General features: G+C 51.5%; 7 protein-coding genes across 7 annotated transcripts; 2 read left to right on the top strand and 5 right to left on the bottom strand.

Moving 5' to 3' along the window:
- Positions 1 to 128: 128 nt before the first annotated feature.
- Aspvir_003951 (mitochondrial 37S ribosomal protein uS5m) lies at positions 129 to 1428 on the bottom strand (the record flags this gene model as incomplete). Its single annotated transcript, XM_043267189.1, has 2 exons — positions 129 to 346; positions 408 to 1428. 2 exons carry the CDS (start codon positions 1426 to 1428, stop codon positions 129 to 131), a joined length of 1239 nt encoding a protein of 412 aa, XP_043123124.1.
- Positions 1429 to 1700: 272 nt separating this feature from the next.
- Aspvir_003950 (tRNA (uracil(54)-C(5))-methyltransferase) lies at positions 1701 to 3437 on the top strand (the record flags this gene model as incomplete). The annotated part of the gene is made up of 1 exon (XM_043267188.1): positions 1701 to 3437. The coding sequence occupies one exon, from the start codon at positions 1701 to 1703 to the stop codon at positions 3435 to 3437; it is 1737 nt and encodes a 578-aa protein (XP_043123123.1).
- Positions 3438 to 3773: 336 nt separating this feature from the next.
- Aspvir_003949 (actin-related protein 3) lies at positions 3774 to 5300 on the bottom strand (the record flags this gene model as incomplete). Its single annotated transcript, XM_043267187.1, has 4 exons — positions 3774 to 4673; positions 4752 to 5113; positions 5178 to 5200; positions 5266 to 5300. The coding sequence occupies 4 exons, from the start codon at positions 5298 to 5300 to the stop codon at positions 3774 to 3776; spliced, it is 1320 nt and encodes a 439-aa protein (XP_043123122.1).
- Positions 5301 to 6422: 1122 nt separating this feature from the next.
- Aspvir_003948 (uncharacterized protein) lies at positions 6423 to 8277 on the top strand (the record flags this gene model as incomplete). Its single annotated transcript, XM_043267186.1, has 5 exons — positions 6423 to 6529; positions 6582 to 6808; positions 6923 to 7924; positions 7992 to 8101; positions 8167 to 8277. 5 exons carry the CDS (start codon positions 6423 to 6425, stop codon positions 8275 to 8277), a joined length of 1557 nt encoding a protein of 518 aa, XP_043123121.1.
- A 631-nt stretch (positions 8278 to 8908) lies between these two features.
- Positions 8909 to 10137, bottom strand: Aspvir_003947 (TFIIH/NER complex subunit TFB4; the record flags this gene model as incomplete). The annotated part of the gene is made up of 2 exons (XM_043267185.1): positions 8909 to 10020; positions 10092 to 10137. 2 exons carry the CDS (start codon positions 10135 to 10137, stop codon positions 8909 to 8911), a joined length of 1158 nt encoding a protein of 385 aa, XP_043123120.1.
- A 771-nt stretch (positions 10138 to 10908) lies between these two features.
- Positions 10909 to 14692, bottom strand: Aspvir_003946 (glycerophosphocholine phosphodiesterase; the record flags this gene model as incomplete). Its single annotated transcript, XM_043267184.1, has 4 exons — positions 10909 to 11148; positions 11206 to 11606; positions 11666 to 14488; positions 14557 to 14692. The coding sequence occupies 4 exons, from the start codon at positions 14690 to 14692 to the stop codon at positions 10909 to 10911; spliced, it is 3600 nt and encodes a 1199-aa protein (XP_043123119.1).
- A 3178-nt stretch (positions 14693 to 17870) lies between these two features.
- Positions 17871 to 20534, bottom strand: Aspvir_003945 (UNC45-central domain-containing protein; the record flags this gene model as incomplete). Its single annotated transcript, XM_043267183.1, has 2 exons — positions 17871 to 20306; positions 20454 to 20534. 2 exons carry the CDS (start codon positions 20532 to 20534, stop codon positions 17871 to 17873), a joined length of 2517 nt encoding a protein of 838 aa, XP_043123118.1.
- Between the last annotated feature and the right edge of the window lie 537 nt (positions 20535 to 21071).

The following is a 21071-nucleotide window of genomic DNA, read 5'->3' as shown; positions in this document are numbered from 1 at the left end:
CATACAGCCGACTCTATGCATGATGAAGACCCGTCAAGATGTCCCTCCGTGTCACTAAGTAGCAGAACCAAAAGACAGCATTCGTGGGTGAAGATAGTGGTGCATCAAACGAAATTGCACGAGATAGATCAGGCTCTTCCCGAGTAGTAGACTTTGCGCACATCGACCAGCTTCTTGCCCCGGGCCCGAGCGATGTCTTCCGGGTTGCGCTGGCTCATCAGAGCCTCGTAGGCGGCCTTGACTGTGTTCATGGGATTTCTTGAGCGGGCCACCCGAGCGGCAAGGTCGTGAATGCCACAGGCACGGCACATTTCAAAGATCAGATGCTGGCAACGGAGACCGAATCCTAGTACGGCAATCGTCAGCTACTGTGCGGCTACTAATATCATCAAGAATTAAAGTCTTACCTGGAGGGCGGGTCATCAATTTCAACTCAACAGCTCCCACCTTGCCCTCGACATCCCCGAAGATGGTCCGGTCCTCGTAACGAGGAATGGGCTGCATGTTTCGAATAGCTCTGTATCTGGACTGCGTCTGAGCATCGGCCGGTTCTTCTGACTTGGCTTCGCCAATTCCGAGCAAACCGTTGCCATTACCAGCAATCGACAAGCAGTACTGACGACGGACCTTACCCAAGCGGGTCTGGTTGACAACCGCGTGGGAAACGAGCGTCTTCGTCCTAAGATCCTGAATCTCCCTTTGTGAATACCCGGTAGTCAAAAGGAGCTGCTTCAATGCATCTGTAATCTCCTCTGACTCTCTGGCCTTCGGGTCTGTCTCCTTGAAGAAATTGATCTCCTTCCGCTCCCCGCTGATGGACTCTCCAGGAGCAAGCAGATCGGGAACCAAAGCGCTGTGGGGGTTCAACTCGTTCTCCTCCTTGCCATGGGTCATACGAAGAGTCTCCGCGAACCGTACCCAGTCGGCCGCGGTGGGGTCTCTGGGAAGCTCTGCGAGGAAACGGCCAAAATCCTCTGCGAAGTCGCTCTCGCTTTTCAGTTCGGCATTGTAATCGGTGTTGGTCACGGGGGCCCGGACGTGCTTGTCTACCCCGGGTTCGATGGTCGAGAAATCATCCAGATAGTGAAGCTTCATCGGGTCCCGACGGATGGCAAACTGCTCTGCTAGATCCTTGGGATCGATTGCCGCCTCACCAGCTTCAATTGCGGCGATCTGCTCGGGCGTATACTCCTCCTGCAGCCGTGCTTTCTCCTCTTCTGTGTAGGGCTTGAAATCCTCCGGCTTAACGGACCGGGAGATCTCCTCTAAGGACTTCAAATTATCGGCCCTGACATTGGGAAATTTCGGTTTCCGGTTGGCGAGCTGCGCTGGGGAAGGATGAAATTGACGGCGAGGCACGCGAGGGACCGCGGAGGCAGGCCGAGAGAAGCTGCAAAACAGACATCTAACCGGCCGGGCGACACTCATTGTGACGGAATGCAGCTCTCTGGCGAGGAGCGAGGAGATGTCGCGGAATTGGCGATATAGATGGGCCGCGAGAGGGAGTAAGTGAGAGATGGACAGAAGGGAACAATCGACGGAACGGTGAAATTCTCAGCGGAGAGCCTCCAGCCAATCCGCGTCCCGCCCTTTTCGCTGACTTCTTTTTCCTCCGCCATTTTTTTGGACCTCTCCATCCAGTGTCCTATTTTACAGCTCTTGACGGATCACCTCCGTTTCTGCTCGAAAGTTCTGGCTTCATGTTCGCTGTGAGATCACTTTTCTCACTGTCTCTGAAGAATCGGCTTTTTACTACGCAACCTAGTCGTTTTGCGCATTCCAACAGAGCTCACTTTCCTCGTATCTTGCCGCATCGCAATGCGCCATTGCCTATAAACGCCATGCAGAGCTCTTCCAGAAAACCTCAGACGGACGCGAAGCGGCGCAAGAAGGACAGAGCCGACCGGACGAAGAATTCCGGATTTGACGAAGTCCTGCAGACCGACATTGATAGCCTTCTTCAGAAGAATAAAACCGAGGCAGAAAACGATGCTTCCACCTCATCACCCGCATTACCAGAGCTCTTCACAGAGATTGAAGTAACAGTGTCGGAGCTATCTTCCACTGGAGATGGTCTCGCGCTCTCCGAAAACAAGGATCATGTCTACGTCGTCCCCTTCACTGTCCCAGGCGACGGGGTGCTTGTCAAGGTCGTCCGGCATCACGAACCTTTATCCCACAGTTTGACGGACTTTATCAAGGTGCTTGAACCAGGGCCGCAGCGCAATGATGCCGCGATTGGATGCGGGTACTTTGGCAGGTGCTCCGGATGTCAGCTGCAGATGATGTCTTATGAAGACCAGCTGGCGCACAAGAAGCGTATCGTCGAGAAGGCGTATGCCAACTTCTCGGGCCTCATTCCCGAGCTGATCCCCGCCGTTGACGGCACTTTCCCTTCGCCTTTGCAATACGGATACCGGACCAAGTTGACACCGCACTTTACAGCTCCTGGGGGCCACAGCGCAGCTAAAAGAAGGAAGTCGGGCGAGGTTCCAACTGAAGTGCCTCCCATCGGATTCACATATAAGAACCGGCGCATGGATATGGACATTGAGGATTGTCCGTTAGGAACAGACATTGTGCGGCGAGGCCTCAAAAGTGAAAGAAAGAGGGTTGCCCAGAACCTCCACAAATATACTAAAAAGGGTGCAACGCTTCTGATGCGCGAGTCTACCAGGCGCATCCCGAAGGACTCGGCCGAGACAGAGGCCAGCGCCGTACAGAAAGAGGGCGAGAACCCACCAGAATCAGAGTCCGGCGATGTCATTCGCATAGAACGCGATAGCTACATCGAAGAGAAGCGATGCGTGACCGACAACAACGCCACCTCGGTTGAATACATCGACGACTACATCTTCACCAACAAAGCCGGCGCTTTCTTCCAGAACAACAACTCCATCCTCTCCGGGTTCACAGAGTACATCCGCCAGCACGCGTTCCCCAAAGACAACGAACAAGATCCCAACCCGATCAAGTACCTCCTCGACGCCTACTCCGGCTCCGGTCTCTTCACCATCACCCTGTCTCCCCTCTTCAAATCGAGCCTCGGCGTAGATGTAGCAGCCGACTCGATCGTGTCCGCCCGCGAGAACGCCCGCGCCAACAACCTCCCCAATACCGGCTTTGCCGCCGCAGACGCCGCCACCCTCTTCAAGAACGTCCCATACCCGGCGGAACAGACCCTACTCGTCATTGACCCGCCGCGTAAAGGGTGCAGCGATGATTTCCTCCGTCAACTGCTGACCTACGGTCCCCGACGGGTTGTATATGTCAGCTGCAACGTGCACACTCAGGCGCGCGATGTGGCGGTCATGGTTCAAGGAGATACGAACTCGAGATATGAGATTGAGAGTATTCGAGGATTCGACTTCTTCCCGCAGACAGGACATGTGGAGGGAGTCGCGGTTTTGAATAAGGTGCCGGTCACTGCGTCTTAGTATCTGCTTTTGTACCAATATAAAAGCAATTAAATGTCAGGGAAGCTATACACATCCATGCACGGTTTAGGCGGCGTTAAGGTGCGAGACGAAAAGTTCAAGCAGTCTGTCGGGCGATATTGATCCCATTTGCATATATGTACAATGTGCTTGTTGTTTACACTGCCATTCGGCCGTCGGATTTTCGGCGCACGCACCCAACCTCCTGAACTCTGTAAAGGCAGCCGTGTCAAAGAATGATCTAAATTTTCATGACAGAAGAATAACTATAGACATAGACTGACACAGGGCTAGCAGACACAAGTTTCAAGCAATTAAATCCGTTATTGGTTTACCTTAGGTGCTTCCGGGACCACCCAGGAGGGCAAATCGGCGGACAATGCTGGGACCAATCTCATCATACTCTGCCTTGGTGTGGCAGTAGCTCCGGAATTCAGGGGTCTGTCCTAGCAGACTACCACCAAACCAAGGGCCGTGTCTCTGTCTCTTGTGTGTCACAACAGCCACGTCCAAACCACCACTCTTAGCACCACCGCTGCGAGCTTCCGAGGCGCGAATACGAGCATCTACCAGGTGTCGAATATCGCGCTGTAAACGACGGCCAAAGTCCTTGTACAAGGTCGATCCACCAGACAAGACGATATTCTTGTAAAGACCTCTCCGGACATCGATGGGCGAGGACTGAATGACACCATCAACGACTTGAGGCAAGGGAGTCAGGAAGTCGGAAGAGTAGATTTCAGGGTTGAAGAAGATCTCTGGGGCAAGAAAGCGCTCGTAGCCGACATCGATGGTCACACTCCGGCCGTTAGGCGAGGTCACGGTATGCTTCAGAAACCGATCGGGTTCGCGGTCATAGCGGGCAAACTCCTTGACGATGTCAGGGCACACGTAACAGTACTCCTCCTTGACCCGCTCTGCCGTCTTCAAGCTGCTATCCGGCTCGCCTCGGTCGCGCAGCAAGCTCTGTACGAAGTAGGTAATGTCTCGACCAGCGATTGGGATACTCTTGATGGATGACCCGATGACGTAGCCTTCCGCGACAGGAATGACATGGGTAACACCATCACCAGAGTCGATGACTGTTCCAGTAAGGGATCGATCGGTCACTTTAGAGGATGTCCATGAAGCAGCGAGGGCAAGCACCGCTTGAACGGCAATATAAAGACCAGCACAGTTGAATGACTCGAACATGATCTCTGCGGTGTTCTCGCGGTTCTCGGGAGGATTCAGGGGCTGAAATGAAGCACATGTCAGTATGATTTCGAAAGGACAAAATAACATGATGCAGTCCGTCAAGTCTCATGAGCGTACCGGTTCAGTAAGCAGGAAGTAGTGATCTTCGGGCTCGACGCGCAAGTACTTAAAGATCGAATTGGACCAGAAACGTTCCATAGCATCCCAGTTTTCAATCTGTCCGTGGCGAATCGGGTAGTTGATGCCGTAGCCAGGTCCATTGGCAGCCGCCAGAGCTTCATCGCCGATAAAGAAATCCAAATCCTCAGTTCCACGCTTTCCCGACAAGTTCGAGCTTGACCCAGAGCCTGCCCCCAGAAACGATGGCTTATTCGCAACAGGTGGTCGGCCACTCGCAGAACCGCCCGCGCTTCCGGCGCCTACCTTGCTGGCAATCGCAGTAGGGAAGACAAAAGAGGGTGAATCGTTACCGGCGAAACCTAGGATTGTGTCAGCCTAATGCTTGGTGAATGCCAGGTAGCCACGAGTCGGGTGGAAGCTCACCAAGTTTGGAGTAACCGGTACCGCTGAGCACGACAAGATACCGTCATTAGCCGAATACAAGAAGATTATAGCAGATACATCAACATACTTGTCCATGACAACGGCCGGAGTCTGGGACGCCATGACGGATTGGAATGTCCCCTATTGACAGGCCACGATAGGATGAAGTGGAACCGCTGAAGCCGGGCCGAAGCCTGATATATCAAAGATTGAAGAAGGTTCGAGTGATCAATTGGTTGAGTGAAAGGGATGGTGTAGGAAGCACCGAGGAATAATAATAGTGGTGGAGGAAGAGGAGGATGAGGGGGAGGTGAAGGCGGGCAGTAACAGTACTACTCGCAGCCGTAAGGTAAGGTAAGGTAGGTACTTAGGTACCTCGCGCATGGAGCAGACCAACTATGGAGATCCAATACGTAGTTGCCAAGCCATGTCATGTGCTCTCCACAAATCTCATAGTTGCAGGCTATCTATTATTGCACTGAAGATCTAGAGATACTCAGTGTTTATTAACTATGGATCAAAAACTATCATGATAGTACAGAGCATTGTATATCAGTGTAATCAGGCATCAAGGCGGTGACAGAAGACACCTGAGGTTCCTGCTGCTCTCTCAGAAGATGTTCTTCTTCCTAAAAGGGAAGGTGCTCCAGCTTCTTCTCCAGCTTTAATCGATGGACTTTGTATGTCGTCCACCCTGCTCTGCTGTTTGTTCCCTCATGAATATCCTATTCATTCCTATCCACTCTCCATATTTATTCTTTCAACTTCTGGCTTTGGAGTCTGCTCCTCATGTTTCCTCATACCAGTATCCGCTCGTTTGTCATAGCCTTATCCCATCAATTTCCCTCCTCTCCGATATACCTCCCTCCCACTCATTCCTCTGAGCAGAAGAAAGCTCTTTTTGTATTATTACTCTCTCTCTATTAAGATATTCTCTCCCTCATTCTCATAGCAAAAAAGGAAAACGGAAGGGGACCGAAGTGGTGGACGTCGTGCTCTACTGCTTTGCTCATTAGCTTGCTCTTGCTCTGTGCTCTTCGTTTCGAGATGCTAGCCACTCGACAACAGTGAATATCAATTGCGCTACCGCCTCCTGTGTGTTTTTGTTTTGGGGCTCAACTCGCGTTCTGCACCGCTGTCTTCTGGCCTCAACCTCTATCCACAGTCACAACAGCTGGTTGTAGCTGGCTGCAGCTTCAGGATACTCACCTCTTCTATCCTCAATTGAAGCCTCTTATCTTCAATATGAGCGAACCACAAAGAGGGGGAGGTATCTCTGCCATCTTCGTCCATGTAGGGGCGGGATATCACGGCCATGGAAATGAGAGAGCTCACCTTCAAGTATGCGAAAAGTAAGCCTTCCCTCCGCCTGCGGATCCATGATCTACCTCATTCATGTATCAGCTTTGTCCCCGGTCTGACTGCCAATAGCGCTTGCAAAGCCGCAATGGGCATTTTGAAAAGCGGTGGATCAGCACTGGATGCCGTTGAGATGGCCATCATTGTAATGGAGGATGACGAGATGACAAATGCTGGCTATGGAAGCAACCTGACGATTGAAGGAGCTGTCGAATGTGATGCTACTATTGTCGACCACCATGGCAGGAGCGGCGCAGCTGGAGCCGTCTCGCGTGAGTTTTTCTCCTTTCTTCTCAGCTTTACGACCACCTGTTTTTGTGTTATTTATTGGACTGTCCGCCATCCCAATCAGGGCCTTATTGCTGATGTCTTTGGTCTACTTCAAGAGGTTAAAAACCCCATCTCTCTAGCGCGAATGCTACTTGAAACCTCTGCAAAGCCTTTAACTTGCCACAGAGTGCCTCCAAGTTTCCTTGTTGGTGAGGGTGCAACGGACTTTGCTTATGAGCAAGGATTGGTCATACTGCCTCCTGACGGTCTCATATCGCGCTATTCGAAAGAGAGATGGCACCGCTGGCTGCAGGATCTCGAGGCTGCTGAACTGGTTGAGCGGAAACGGGATCCTTCACGTTTTCGTATGGAAGAAGATAGAGCATCCTTCCTTCGTCGGCCAATGCTGAATCGTAATCCAGCCCGCCTCATTGACAATACTCGTTTACGCCCACATCTACCCAACTCTCCCTTTACCGGTGTCGACTTGCTGAACCCTCTTCCTCGTCCCCAGGCTCCTGCAGGTGGACAAAGTAGAGCCCCTGCACCACCAACTATGGCCCCGAACCATGGACACGGCATGGGTCCTGCAAGTGGACAACCTATGGCTGTGGCGGGTGGGCAAAGTATGGCTCCTGCACCTGAGCAAGGTATGGCTGCCCCAGCCAACACCCGTGCAGATGGTGCGTCTTCCCGCGCGAACCCTACAACAGCACCTTGTGCCCCTGGCACTACTTCCGTGAATGCTCACCCAGGCGCTGCAGATGAGGATGAAGATATGATCAGCGATACAGTCGGGGCTATAGCTGTAGACTGTTATGGCAATATTGCAGCAGGTTCTTCCTCTGGCGGCATTGGCGCGAAGCATCGCGGTCGAATTGGGCCTGCCGCGCTGGTGGGCATCGGCACTTATGTGATCCCTGTGGACCCCAGCGATGCCGAACAGGTGTCAGTCGCTTCGATTACATCGGGCACAGGCGAGCACATTGCTACAACTATGGCTGCGCAGACGTCAGCTGCGAGACTCTATTATTGTCAAAGGAAGCGTAATGACGGCACTTTCGAGAACGTATCCGAAGACGAAGCTATGAATGCGACGATAGCCACTGAGTTCATGGGTGAGTTATTGTACTCCCTATCCGTTACGACCATTGTTAGAGAACAAATCGTTTACAATTGGCGCAGAGCATCCCGGTGTGAAAGCGAGCCCTTGTGGAGGCGCTATCGGAATCTTGGCTGTCAAGAAGACGAAGGACGGAATTTTCTTCTACTTTGGTCATAATTCTGATTCTTTTGTGAGTACTCTGTACAAGTTTGGTCTTCTGGAGAACCTGTACACTGAACTCGCATTATCTTCTAGGCTCTCGCCTCCATGAGTAGTGAGGATAGGAAGCCGCTGTCTGTGATGTCTCGCAACCAGGGAAATTCGACTATTGCTCAAGGTGGCCGCGCCTATCGGGCCAGAAGATAAGGTATATGATTGACGGCTCTTATGATCGACAGCCACGTTGGCGCTGACTCGAATACATCATTGACTTGCGCTTTGTAGCCACGGCAATGGATCAGAGCATCACTGGCGTAAGATTATCTCTAGAGAAATGAGTCCTGTTGATGCTGCACTCGAATGCCGACTGCAATTGCCCCTCCAGTTCGCCGGACCGAATACGTGATATTACACGCCAAGTCTTGTCGCAATACCAGATACGAGTGAATTGACCGTCTAGGATTGTCTCACGATTGCCTTTGGACCTTTGCCTTTCTCGCATAGCCGTTTCGGAGACTCGCTGTTTGCATACCACGTCTATGGGTGGCACCCTTACTGCCGTTAGAATGCTCCCTCTGCGATCTTCTTGCGCTGGTATTCTTTCAGGTTGTAGTATGGCCAACTTTGGTGGGTTGGGGTCTCCTTTGGCTATCCTCACAATTCCTGGCAGGTGCCCAAGACCGAAATCTGCTCTCTGCACCGGCTTTCGGGGCCGAAATACCTTTGAAATAGGCAGCATAATGCAAAGCAAGAGCTTCGAGCAAATAGTCCAACATATGCCGTTTAAAAACTGACTTTTCCTGGTAGTAAATGATTGCACTTCGAACGGTGGAGGTTTTCAAGGGCCCGGTGTAGGTGTAGATGTGGGAGTCGCTGTCCCTGACGCACCGTTGGTGCGAACCTTCTTCTTCTTCTTCTTTCGAGCAACAACCGCCGGCTTGGCACCGTAGTCACCCATCTCGAGATGGGTGCCACAAGTAAGGCAGTCGCCGTTTTCAGGAGGTTCACAGAAGATGCTCAAGCAGATTGAACAAACAAAGCCAATATCGACGACACGGCGATGGCAGAAGCAAGCGGCACGGAAGTCAACGTCGACGCGCGTTGGCTGGACCAAGTGTCTCCGAGAGCGCTGGTCAGGTAGGAACGCCATCATCAAGTACTGTAGTAGGCCGCGAGGCTCGGAGAGCGACATGTAAACCCCCTTGGTGGCATCGGACGCCTGCTGCAGGAACACCGCATCCCCGCTCAGCTTGCAGACATCGATGGGGATATGGAGCCGCTGACAGGCAAAGATACAATTCATGATCGGGATGTACTGATGTGCCGAATCCGTCGAACCACTCACGGAGATGATCAGAATCCGCGACTGCAGACCCTCAGCCCCAGGCTCCGTGGCAGCCCTACCAGCCCCGGAGCTGCCCGCATCGGCCGCCCCCGTCGGCCCAGCAGCGGTTCCTCCATGCGCCTCCGCCCACGCAATCGACCGCCGGTTGATATGGCTCAGGGCCAGCGTCAGCCCCCCCGCCATCATCGTCGAGGTGGTGGCCGCGACATCGGCGCCGCTGGTCGAGTCCATGAGTTCTCGCAGGTTGCGGGTGACTTGCTCTTCGACGATCCGAAAGGGGCGGTACTTGTTCACCTGGGCCGCAGCAGATCCTGCGCCGGACCCGTTCATGGCGACATCGCCGTCTTCATCTCTCCCTGTTTCGTTCTTATTCTTGCTTTTGCTCTTTCCCTTGTCCTTTTTGATCTCGCATGGGTACAGCCACGTCGCTTTTTGGCTGTGCGATGCGACGAGCGCGACTTCGTTAGCGTAGTTGCAGGCGAGGTGGGCGTTGACGAAGACGAGGATGTTGGCTATCGCGGTGGAGAGCGGGAGGGAGTCTTCCAGGAGAGCCCACGCATGGGGGTTTGTATCGAGGACGATCGTCAGCAGGGACGGGGCGGGATCTTGATATTGAGTCAGTCGTTCAGTAAGCTAGATATTCTATCATTTTGCGGAGCTGCCTCCGGGATCTTACCGCTGGCGCTTGTTTCGTAGTGCTCCGTCGCATCTACGGCGTTCATTTTTCTGCTTTGAGTTGGGAGATGGGTGGAGGGAGGTATCGATGTAGCTGCGATGAAGGCAATGCGCTGAAATAATAACTGGATCGATCACAGCATGGTGAGGGCCAGGCAATGTCGGCAGTGGGAGCTAGAGCTCAGATCGAACCAATTGATGCTTGTCTTCAACGTTCCAAAGACCGAATGTGGACACCGCTGGAAATGGAATAAGCCTTGCCTGGTTAGTATGTCGTAGCAGAAAATCCAGGGTGTAGATTATTATCAGTGTTTTCTGGGTGAGCTGGTGGTGATGAGGATGAGATGAATAGAAAAGCTAGTCACGTGGGATGAAGCAGTTCAAAGGCACTCCACCGCCTTCTTGCTGTCACAGGATGGTTCAGTTAGCAGGACAAGGGAGGGGATTTTCCATTATATAGTGAAAATTTGTAGATGATCTTTGCTTTTCTAAAAGTTGTCAGGATTTACTACTATTAAGTTCTTCACTCGTACTGCTGTTTTGTAACAGGTTCTACCACATGGTCTAGAGATTATACCATCAAGAATCACAAAATGCAAGATACACACTTTCCATCACCTAGCATCTCGTCAAGTGACAGGAGGTGGATAATGCTTTGAAGAAGCAGACATGGAAACGCGAATTTGACCACTCGGACATGTACAGGTGCAGACAAGATCATCACCAATGACGAAAGTAATGTGTAGCCCGAAGTATTTTGACCTGACGCTGAGGCAAAAGCCGCACAGCTGATGCAATGTTTGAATAAACAAAATGTTTCACTGGGGATTGAGTACAGCCTGCGGTTTCACATGGAGGTGGTCATCCTTCTGTTCAGTTTGTTCAAGGACAGGTATCTGGATAGACTCCTTCAGTGCCTCGCGATTGGGTTCAGCCAGCGGGCTTGGCTGCGCAGATGGGGCCGGAGTGTCGCCTTTAGCTTGATGCTCCGTGAGACCTTTACGGATGGCGAGAACGGAGTCGACGATCACTGCATCAATTCCCTCGGCGACTTGGAGCTATGCGGAGTTTAGTACAGATCGAGAAGCCACGAGTGGATAGCATTGAGGCCTTACCTTGACGTTTGCTGGCTCGTTGTTCAGCGTTCCGTAAGATACGCAGACAAGACCAGACTCCTTCACGACGCGGACCAGACGCGGACACAGAACCAGTGGTTCAGCCTGGGAGACGACGCCCAGTAAGCTCCAGCGAGAAGCAAACCGAACAGCTTCCTGCAGACTGCTGGCTCGGATGTCGCCTACCGGAGACGCACCAGAGTCGGTCAGGAAGAGCACAGGGATGGATGGTTGCTTGAAAGCGATCAAAAGACAGATATCGGGGTTGAAGCTAGAAAAGATCATGTTGCGCCCCTCGCCGTGATCATAGGCCATTTTGAGAACCGTATCCACGAAGGAATTCAGCTCGACGGCGTAGGTATCCATCTCCTCCTCCTCGCTCTCAAAGAGCATGGGGTATTCTGGCGATCTTGGTCAGATCGTCTTGTAACTGTTCTTCAGGGGGGTTGCTAAAACTCACTGAGTTCAATATTGAATCCAACGGACTTCGGCAGCTTCTTGAATAGCTCCTCCAACGTTGCAAAGGGAGCTTGGATGTGATTGCCGCGGGTGTTACCTTTGAACCCCTTCTTCTTGAAATCCCGCGTGTGTTTGATTCGCTCGTTCAGCTCTGTAGTGTCAAATTCGAAGTCGCCAACGGACATTGATCGCGGACGGAAGCTGGGACTGCCCATCTTCTTTCCGGTAGCGTCAGGCGACTGATACGGAGAGGTGGACCGGCGAGACACGCCACTCTCCCCAAGCTGAAGGAATTGCTCAAGTGTCAGAGTATGAACGGGGGCATCGATTCCCGTTTCGCTGACAAGGAAATCATGATAGATGACAGGAACATGGTCTTTCGTGAGCTGGACATCGAACTCGACGTAGGATGCTCCCAAATTGGCAGCCGCAATAAACGACGGCAGAGTGTTTTCTCCTAACTGTAAGGATCGGCGACTGGCCAAATTCTTCCCTAAACCGCGATGTCCGATGACCATGGTCGAGCTCATGCTCTTATAGTATGTCCTGTTGCCAGTAATCGACATATTCGGATGCTTGAAAGGCGTAACGATAAGGAAGTTGAATGTCACGGAGCCAATGACTTCCAAAGTGTTGGCAGCCATGATGGGAACCGTGGAGTCACCTTTGAGATTGATACGGTGAGATCCGATCGTCGGCTTAACGCTCGAAAGCAGAGCAACGCCGCGTCCTACAATCTGATCCTTTGTGCCAGCATATGTGGGGATAAGATCAAACAGCAGCCTGACCTTGCTTGGGTCTGCGGCATGGAAGACGATCGGTTCCGTAGAGATGTTATCTTGAACCGGAAGATCAATGATCTCGGGCTCTCCTTCAGCTCCATTGGCCGATACGACGATGGACAGGGCGGTATCCAATTGAGTAGAATGAGCGTTGACCATAGGAATACGGTCAAGATTCACTGCTTCCATGTGCTTTCGTATGTCCATGGTGCCCAGGCTGACCAGAATCATGGCCTTGTCGGTGAGATACCGATGTCCAAAAGTTTTAATAGGTTCAGTGCTCCGCGGCGCAGGACTCCCGCGTGGGCTAACATTAGATCGTCTCTCGGTAAGGGAAGATTGCGAAGTTGGGGACGATTGGATAGAAGTCACCGAAGGAACAGGTATCGCAGGCTCGGCTTCCGTTACTTCAGGTTCGGGCGTCACTTGTGCCAGACGTCTCGCAATATCAAGATGACCTCTCAATGCAGCATGTTCCTTGGCACTCCAGCCTGAAGAGTCGAGTCTCTCGAGATCGGCGCCAGCTTGAATGAGCAACTCTACAACGCCCAAAGACCCATCGACGCAGGCAACGAAAAGCGGCGTCCAAGAATAAGTATTTTCCGTAAGCTCAGTGTCCGCCTTCTGATCGTCAGTGCCCTCAAGCAAAATCTTTGCGCACGCATCGTGACCAAAACGAGCGGCCACATGCAGCGCGGTTTCGCCCTGGTCATCCTGGTAGTTGATGTCGACTCCAGCATCCACAAGGAGTTGCACTATATCGACGAAATTTGCCTTGGTGGCTAATGCCAAGACCGCGCTGGATTTCGACACGTGCTTCCGTATGGCAGCTTTTTTCTCAGAAGCACCTTGCCAGTTCTCCGCCTCCAATAGTGCCCGTGTCGTCAGCGGGTGACCGCCAACAACACTCAAGTGCAAGGGAGCCCAGCCATCGTTATCCTGCCACTGCGGTGCATCAATGCCTTCACGAACATCAAACATATCCCAACCCTGCAGGTGTTCAATGATGACCTCGCATACCACTTTGAACCCATACTGTGCACCATAATGCAGAGGGGTGCGTCCAGAAAGGTCTTTGGCTAGCAATGCGCCGCGCTGATGGGGCTGGAGTTCGTCCAGAATAAACTGCAAAAGTGAAACCGAAGGGTCGTCTCTGTCCAGAAGCTGGGGATGATTCGTCTCTTTTACCACTGGCCGAGGTGGCTGCATGGTCGGAGGAGCAGCGGGGGTGATGTAATGAGAAGTTTCCAGCGAAAAATCAAGCACCATCGAGGCGGACGACTCTGAGTCAGTGGACGACTGCGCTCGTCCGATAGAAATAACCAAACGATGGATACAATTGCGCTTATTGATGTCGTCCTCCTCGTCGAGCGAGTCGATTCGACCAAGGAGGACTGAAATGCACGCCTTGGAACGATAGTAAATGGACCGCTGAAGAAGACTTTTCAAAACCTTAGGATAGACCGTTTCTCCGATATCATCCGCAGCTGCCTTCAGCGTCTCCATTAGTTCCAGGAGGACATGTGTGTCATCCTTGCGCAAAGCGTCGTCAACCTCACTAAGCATGCTCGGGGGCAGATTGAGATTGGGCCGCGAAGGTCCTTTCTTCAAGGAAAGCGAGGATCGCGTAGAGCTTGCATCGTCGAAGACCTTCTGGTCTCCAAGCACGGAAAGCCACTCGTTGATTTTCTTGAGAGACTCGGTGACTCGGGCGTTAGAGGCGAAAGGCGACGGATCCACTTTAGTCTCCAGGTATGTCTGTTGCGCCGTGACGCCGACCTTCTTATCAAGCTTCTTGGTAATTTTGACAAATCCACGACGGTTGACTTCGCCATACCACTGCAGCTTGCGTAGTTGACCACGCAGTTCGAGCAACGCCGCCAGAAGATCCTCCACATCCTCCGAATCGAGCTGATGCCCTTTATGCAGGGAATGGCCGTATCGCTCTTCCAGCAACTTCAAGCGACGGGAAAAGTCCGCAAATTTTTTGTTGTAGAAGTAATCGACATCCTCGAGATTTCGATCGAGAGAGTAGAAGAATTCTGCATGATATCTTCATGTTAGTAGGCCGCTTCGCCTTGCGGCGCATGGCACGGAGACAGAAACCCACCCGCAAGATCCGCTTCACGGCCAGCTTTCACCTCCTCTGCCGCGGATTTGATCAGTTTCTTCAAGGCCTTGTACCTGATGTACGAAGTGCTCCATTCGGGAACGACATTTCGAGGCAAGTTGCGCCCAAACTTCATGATGAAAGGCTGCACTCGTAGCCTCAAAGTAGAGCCAAAAGCGTGCTTCGTCTGCTCGGAGAGATTGAGGTCCCTCGACAACCCGCAGGAGCGGATTTATGGAATCAGGAGGATAGGGGATAGAGAATAAGGAGTGTTAGGAAGGATAGCGAATGATTGGAACCCTCAAATAAACGAGCAAAGACAAGCAAGGAAAAGGGTACTGGAAGGTCTCGACAATAGCTCCATCTGTCAGTCTGTGCGAAGAACTGTGGGTTATGTATTTGGATGTTGTCTCGAAGAAGGGTAAGACCGAATACTCGCTCACTCCAGTGCGTCAAGGACTTATAGGTCGTGAATGCGGATGGGTAGCTTGCGATGTTCGAAACTTGTCTTTGGCGAACTATAACCTCGAGGGTTCCGAGTTAGCACGTGGTAAAACCGACCAGAAAGACGCGGTGAATAAAGCCGAGTGTAGGCGAGTGAGTGCAAGGAAGACCTTCAGAGGCACTGCTTGGAAGCAGACTGTACCTTTTTAGACAGTAGTGGAATTAGACCATTAAAACAGCTAGAGCGATCAGAATTTCAAACAATCGAGGGCAACGCTAACGATGAGAAATCTGCAATGTGGGTCATCCGGGAGACCGGTAAATGATAATACATAAAACACTCGGGAATAATAGCGGAGATGTCTCGATGATGATAGCAATAAGAAGAATGAAGGCACCTGGTGGGTAGAGAAAGGTGATCAACGAGTGAGAAATGACAGAGGAAGCACACCTTCGCGGAGTGATGGCGATTCTTTGACTGATCCTCAGCGGCGTGGGTATCAAAGGAACTGTGATTTGTCCGCCACGCCTGGTTGGTTCCAAGGGCGAGATGTCGGACACTCGGAGCCTCTGTCTGCATTGAGCCATGATTAGCCTCCTGTTATTGTTGTTGTGGTTGTTGCTGTCATCTTCGAGGGAGATTCTACGGTATTCTGGAGACGACACATACTCTGAAACTGCAGCAGTGGTGGCCAGTAGAACGTCAAGTAGAGGTCAGGAGTAACTTGAATATACCTTACTACACCACCAGCAACGTCTGTATGAGCTATACTTGTACGCCTCTAGTAATGAAAGAAGAGAATTGGAGCTTGCTTTGCAATACGGATTAAGGCCAACTATATATAACCTGTCAGACATTCTCGTCGGAAGCTCAAGGATGAATTCCCTAATGATGTATCTCCTCCGTATGTCGCGCCAGTCCCACTCGACTGTCCAGCGTCCAACAAGAGACGTGGGGAAGATTTACGCCCATCAGCTCCTCGTCGCCAATGGGAGATACAAGACAGAGAATCAGTCTCCATTTCTCAAAGCAAACCACGAATCAAAAGAAAAGTACGGAGCAGGTATGTATGCTCATTGCTCCCCCTCAATAATGATGGGAGATGATCATCCCTCGCTATGACTGTCAACCGGTTGCATGTGGCTTGTCCGCCCATGTTTTATTCCTGCAGTGGAGGGTGGGAGGGGAGGACGTTCTCTCCTGCAGCTATCTAGATATATCATTCCAGCTGAAATCAAACTATCAAAGCTCCTGCATGCCCCCGTAGGATTGACATCCGTCTGTCTGTATGTTAGTCTAGTACTTGACTTGATATTCGATGATGAGGATTGTCGGTGAGCCCCATCATGAGATAGTCTAGGTTCTGTGAGGTGATCATTTTGCTCTCCAGCCTCTCACCCCTGTTGGCATGGAGATGTCGCGGTTTGTAGGTACAGTTTCCCACTTGAAACCCTACGATGGAATCCTTATCAATCGCGATATACGGAGTATACTTCCAAGTCTCACAATACACCAATAATATCAACCTTATCCCCGTTCCTTCCCGTACATTTTAGAGTGCCTGTTCTCTATCCTTCGCTTCCATCATCCTATCCTATCTCCAACCCTGCCTGTAGTATAACCCTTTTCTCTCGCTTGCATCTCAGCCATCGTTCCCTCTTCCCCCCCCCCTCCTGATCTTCCGTCAGCCAACACCACAACCCCCAGCCGTCCCCCGCAAGCGATCAAAAAAATTATCGAATTCACCACCAGTGGACTCAAATCACTGAATGTCAAATAAGATATCTTCCGGTCTCCCGGTTATACCCCATCCCTTGTATTGTGATAGAGGGGTTGGGTTGTCAGTAGACAGTCCTCTCGATATCTACAAAATACTCCCTACTAGTACTATCAACAAAGCATAAACTACCGAATAAGAAAGAAAAGAGCTCTTCCCGAAAAGAGCAAAACAGAAACATGCCATACCATGTAGGGGCATCACGAGCCTCTTCCATCTCAGGAGGCTATTCTTCCAGCGCCACCGACTATTTGCATCCATTCCTCTATTAAATATTATCTAGACTATATACAGTTCATGTTATTGCGCAAAATCGATCAGCAAGTCACTTCCGGAGAGTATATGCGAGCGTGTGGCGAGGGTCAGATGACTCTCTACAGTAGACTACTGTCTCATCACCGTTGAACTTGACCCTTCCAGATGCCGTTCCTCACCGGACCCGCGCGTCTATTCGAAAGTTTGCCGAAGGTGCTGTTTTTGCTTTTTCTGCATACAAATGGTAACTTTGTGGGATGACTACTCAAGCTATGCCTATGAGACCCCGACCTTTACCTTCAGAATAAAGGGGCAAGTATGGATAGGGATGGCTTGACTTGACTGTGCACATGACGAATCTCGTGACCACTCCCCAGGTCAGTGCTTTGTTCCATTGAAAAAGAATCGAATCTCGATCAAAAGGAGTTCGAGCCGTGCAGACGGTGCAGTTAAAGTGTGGATTCGTATTGCAAATCGTGTCTATGGAGATTCTGTGAGACAACCTATGGAGAGAAAAAGTAGCCCCTAAAGTAAAACGCCGACTCCTCCCTAACGCTAAGTAAACAACAATAACATCCTCTGCTAAAAGATAAAGAAGATCGGAAGTAGTCGTTATTGAAGGACAGGAGCACAAACAGCTCAGCAGAAAGAGAAGAAAACGAAGTAGGGAATCACGCGAGTGGCTCAGAAAATGCCGGAAGCAAACCTCGGCAGACACAACCATTGAAACCTCGCCATACAGATGGCCCCTCCTTATATCCCAGTAACTCCATTGACTTCAACATGTTGCCGAGGAAAAAAAAACCCATTCGCGTCAGACAAAGATTGTGACGAGGCCTATTTGCTCTTGACCAGAGGTTTCAAAGCTTCTACTCCAGTCTGGAGTACCGCCGGGTTCGACGTCTTCTTCAGCACACTGGTCAGGATATCGACCCCTCCGCACTTCTCCACCATTTCTTTCGCACGCTTAGAGATGTCGCCAGTTGCCACGCAGGTCAGATTCCGAATACACGCAACCCCCCGATGCACAAGCCCTTCGTCGTCTTCTTTACAAAGACCCAGAAGTAGCTCCACGCCACGCGGCCGTTCGAGGATGCCCGCAATAGCAGCATCAAGCTCGGTAAGCATAGCTAGTGCACCACCGGCAGCTCTGCGTGTCTCCATGTCATCGGTGTCAGTGAGCGCCAGAAGAATGTGGAGCCGCTGAGCAGCCCGCTTGGAGCCATCAGCAAATTTCGCTACGCCAGACTCGCACGTCATCAAATTGCAAACTAGTTCACATGATGCTCGTTGAATCATAGGGCTGCTGGAGAGCAGGAGGTCTTCCACAACTGTCCATGCATGGCGCACTATGGCCTCCGCTGCAGACGGATCCGGGTAGGATGCAAGATTCGTTAGAGCGAGCAGGCCCTCGAACACAGGTAGCAAATCGCGCGGCTGTTCCGCAGTCAAGGTGCCTACCTCAGGCGTCGTCAACAGACTGGTCAGAGGTCGAACGGCTGAGGTGATCTGAGGGATTCCGGAGGATGGGAAAACGAGGGACGGGTTGACAGAGATAAGTATACGGGCGAGTGCATGTGAGGCGCTCTGCATCGCCTCGTCAGAAATCGAGCCGGACGTGCCTTGTCTAGCAGACCCCAGGCTGAGAAGTAGCTTAATCGCGCCTTGTTGCGCAAGAGTTCCTCTAGATTTGCGGTCTCGGGACAAAGAGAGCAGAATTTTGCTCACGAGCCCCTGGGCAGAAAGCAGACTGCTCTTGCTGCATTCTATGAAAAGAGGCATGACTCCGGCCTGAACTACCGCGTTGCAACGAGCGATGACGTGCTCGTCGTCGTCGAGCGGATGCGGCCCAGCTCGGGCTGTCGCGCCCGAAGCGTTTGCGTACGCTTTGAGTTGGGACATCTTCTTCTGTTCTTCGGTCATCGAGGGTAGAAACTGGGTGAGATTTAAAATGATCATCAGGCCACCATACAGCACCGATGCGTCGGCGATACTGCCTTTCAGCACCTTGATCAAGTCTTTCAAGAAGGCAGAATCCTTCGCAAGCTGCTCCTTTACGGCTGGCTTGATGGAAGAATAGGCCAAACCTTCCATTGCGTTCGGAACACTCTCGTCCTTATGCTGCGAGATCTGTTCCTTGAAGCGGTTGACCAGCTCCGCTGTCTGGCCGTCCTCCTCGTGATCTTTACCGTTGGACGTGGTGGGATGTTCTTTCTCAGAAGCCCGAACCTTCGCCAATATCACCGCTGCCAATTCTGAGCTCTGATCGTTCCCATTCGTCAAAAGGTGAGAGAGCCAATCGGACAGGTGCTTAGAAACAGCATCCCGACAGGCCTGATTTATGCAGGCTGCATTTAGCAGCTCCAGAATGGCCGCTTCCACGTTCCGGCTCTTCATATTCCTCGAGGTAAATGGTGTGAGAGAGCTAATGAAACTATCCGACAGGAACAGGGAAGCAGCAATATCTGGCACAACGGGGAAAACGGCAGCGAGGGCGGAAAATGCAACTATGTGATCGTCATTGCGTGCATTCTTCACTTTCGTGGAAAGAAGTCGCGAGAAACGGTCCTGTCCTGTTTCATTCGAAGTTTCGAGGTACTTGACTGTCGCGAGAGTTGCCTGGCTCCTCACCTCGAGAGGAAGTCGGATGTCCAAGGAGGCAAGGATCACGTCCAGTCCTTCGTCATCAACCAGATGCTGCAGTTTAACCGCATCGACCGCGAGTAGGCGCGCAATACCTTTCAAAGACCGACCATCCAAGTCATGTCCCGATTCCATGAGCTTAGCGATGAAGAGCTGGAAGAGTTCGCTTTCACAGTGCAGGCGCGTAGCCTCTGATGGCCACACGGCATGATCCAAAACCACGGTATCCAGACAAACAGCCGCCCCATCGCCCCGGTCATAGATCTCATCAAAAAAAGTCGTGACAGATACCTGAAGCCGGTCCGAAAAGTATTGCCGCACGCTGGCGTTCTGGCGTACCAATCCCGAGATAATATCATCTTGCAGCGGAGATAGGCTAGAAGGTTCCCACGCTAGTATGAGTTTGACGCATTCCAAAGCCACCTCCTCTGAGGGTTTGAGACCATCGGTGCGGAGATAGAGAGCTGCATCCTTTCCCGCATTCTCGTCCTTTCCAGAGGTATATCGGCGGCACAGGTCTAGCAGGTAGTGACCATCATTCTCCTCTTGTTGAATCTTGATAATGGCTGCTTTGACGATTGGATTCTCCGGTGCTAAGGAAAGAGCTTCTCGAAGATTTCGCGAGGCAGCCTGCAGATAGGACAAAAAAGTTAGCGGAGTTTGGGAAATGTACAGAGCTGTGAAATAGATGAAAATGGCGGACTCATAAGAGAGCACGACGATGTCAACGAAAACAGAAGAGCAGAAATTCGCTAGGCATAAAAGAAATAAGCTTACCTCGCGGTGGCCAGCGTCTGCCAGCTCAACAGCCTCCCGTGTCAGATGTACAGCGCGCTCTTCGCCTGTCGAGTGAACCATTTCAGGCTTGAGAAGAGGGGCAGGAAGAAGGAGGGAGGATCGCGGACGGGGAGAAAGAAATTGTAGGCGAGGAGTGAAGATAGGTAAGAAGGTGCAGCAGAGCAGAAACCAAAAGGTTATCTCAGCTTAGACAGAGCTAGCGAGTTAATCAAGCTCAAATGATAGCAGAAGGCAAAGTGAGTAGCAGCAAGGTAGTGTTGGCGGTACTTCAACCCACGGCCTCCGAAGTGACGGTCGAAGAACAAAGAACACATGCAATCATGGAGATTATAAAGGGAGCTATGGCGGTCCAAGAAAGCAGGCAGGCCCTGAACAAGAAAAGACAGCAATCGGGTCAATGATGCAGTTGGATGAAGGTTATGCAAGTACTGTAAGGAAGTAGGTCTAAGTTGCTTTTTTTTTTTTTTGTCGCGATCATACCTCTGTAATGATCCCGCAGACAATGAAGTCTCGGTGGTAAATAATACGGAGCTTCCGACCTCCAAAATGAGCAATCACCGGGCAAAATGACTACGGAGTTAAGGTATCTTACATTGG

Source organism: Aspergillus viridinutans (genome assembly GCF_018404265.1).
Source record: "Aspergillus viridinutans IFM 47045 DNA, scaffold_2, whole genome shotgun sequence".
NCBI classification, from domain to species: Eukaryota; Fungi; Ascomycota; class Eurotiomycetes; order Eurotiales; family Aspergillaceae; genus Aspergillus; species Aspergillus viridinutans.
Note: the sequence above shows the minus strand (reverse complement) of the source record. Positions and strands in the feature narration are given on the sequence as shown.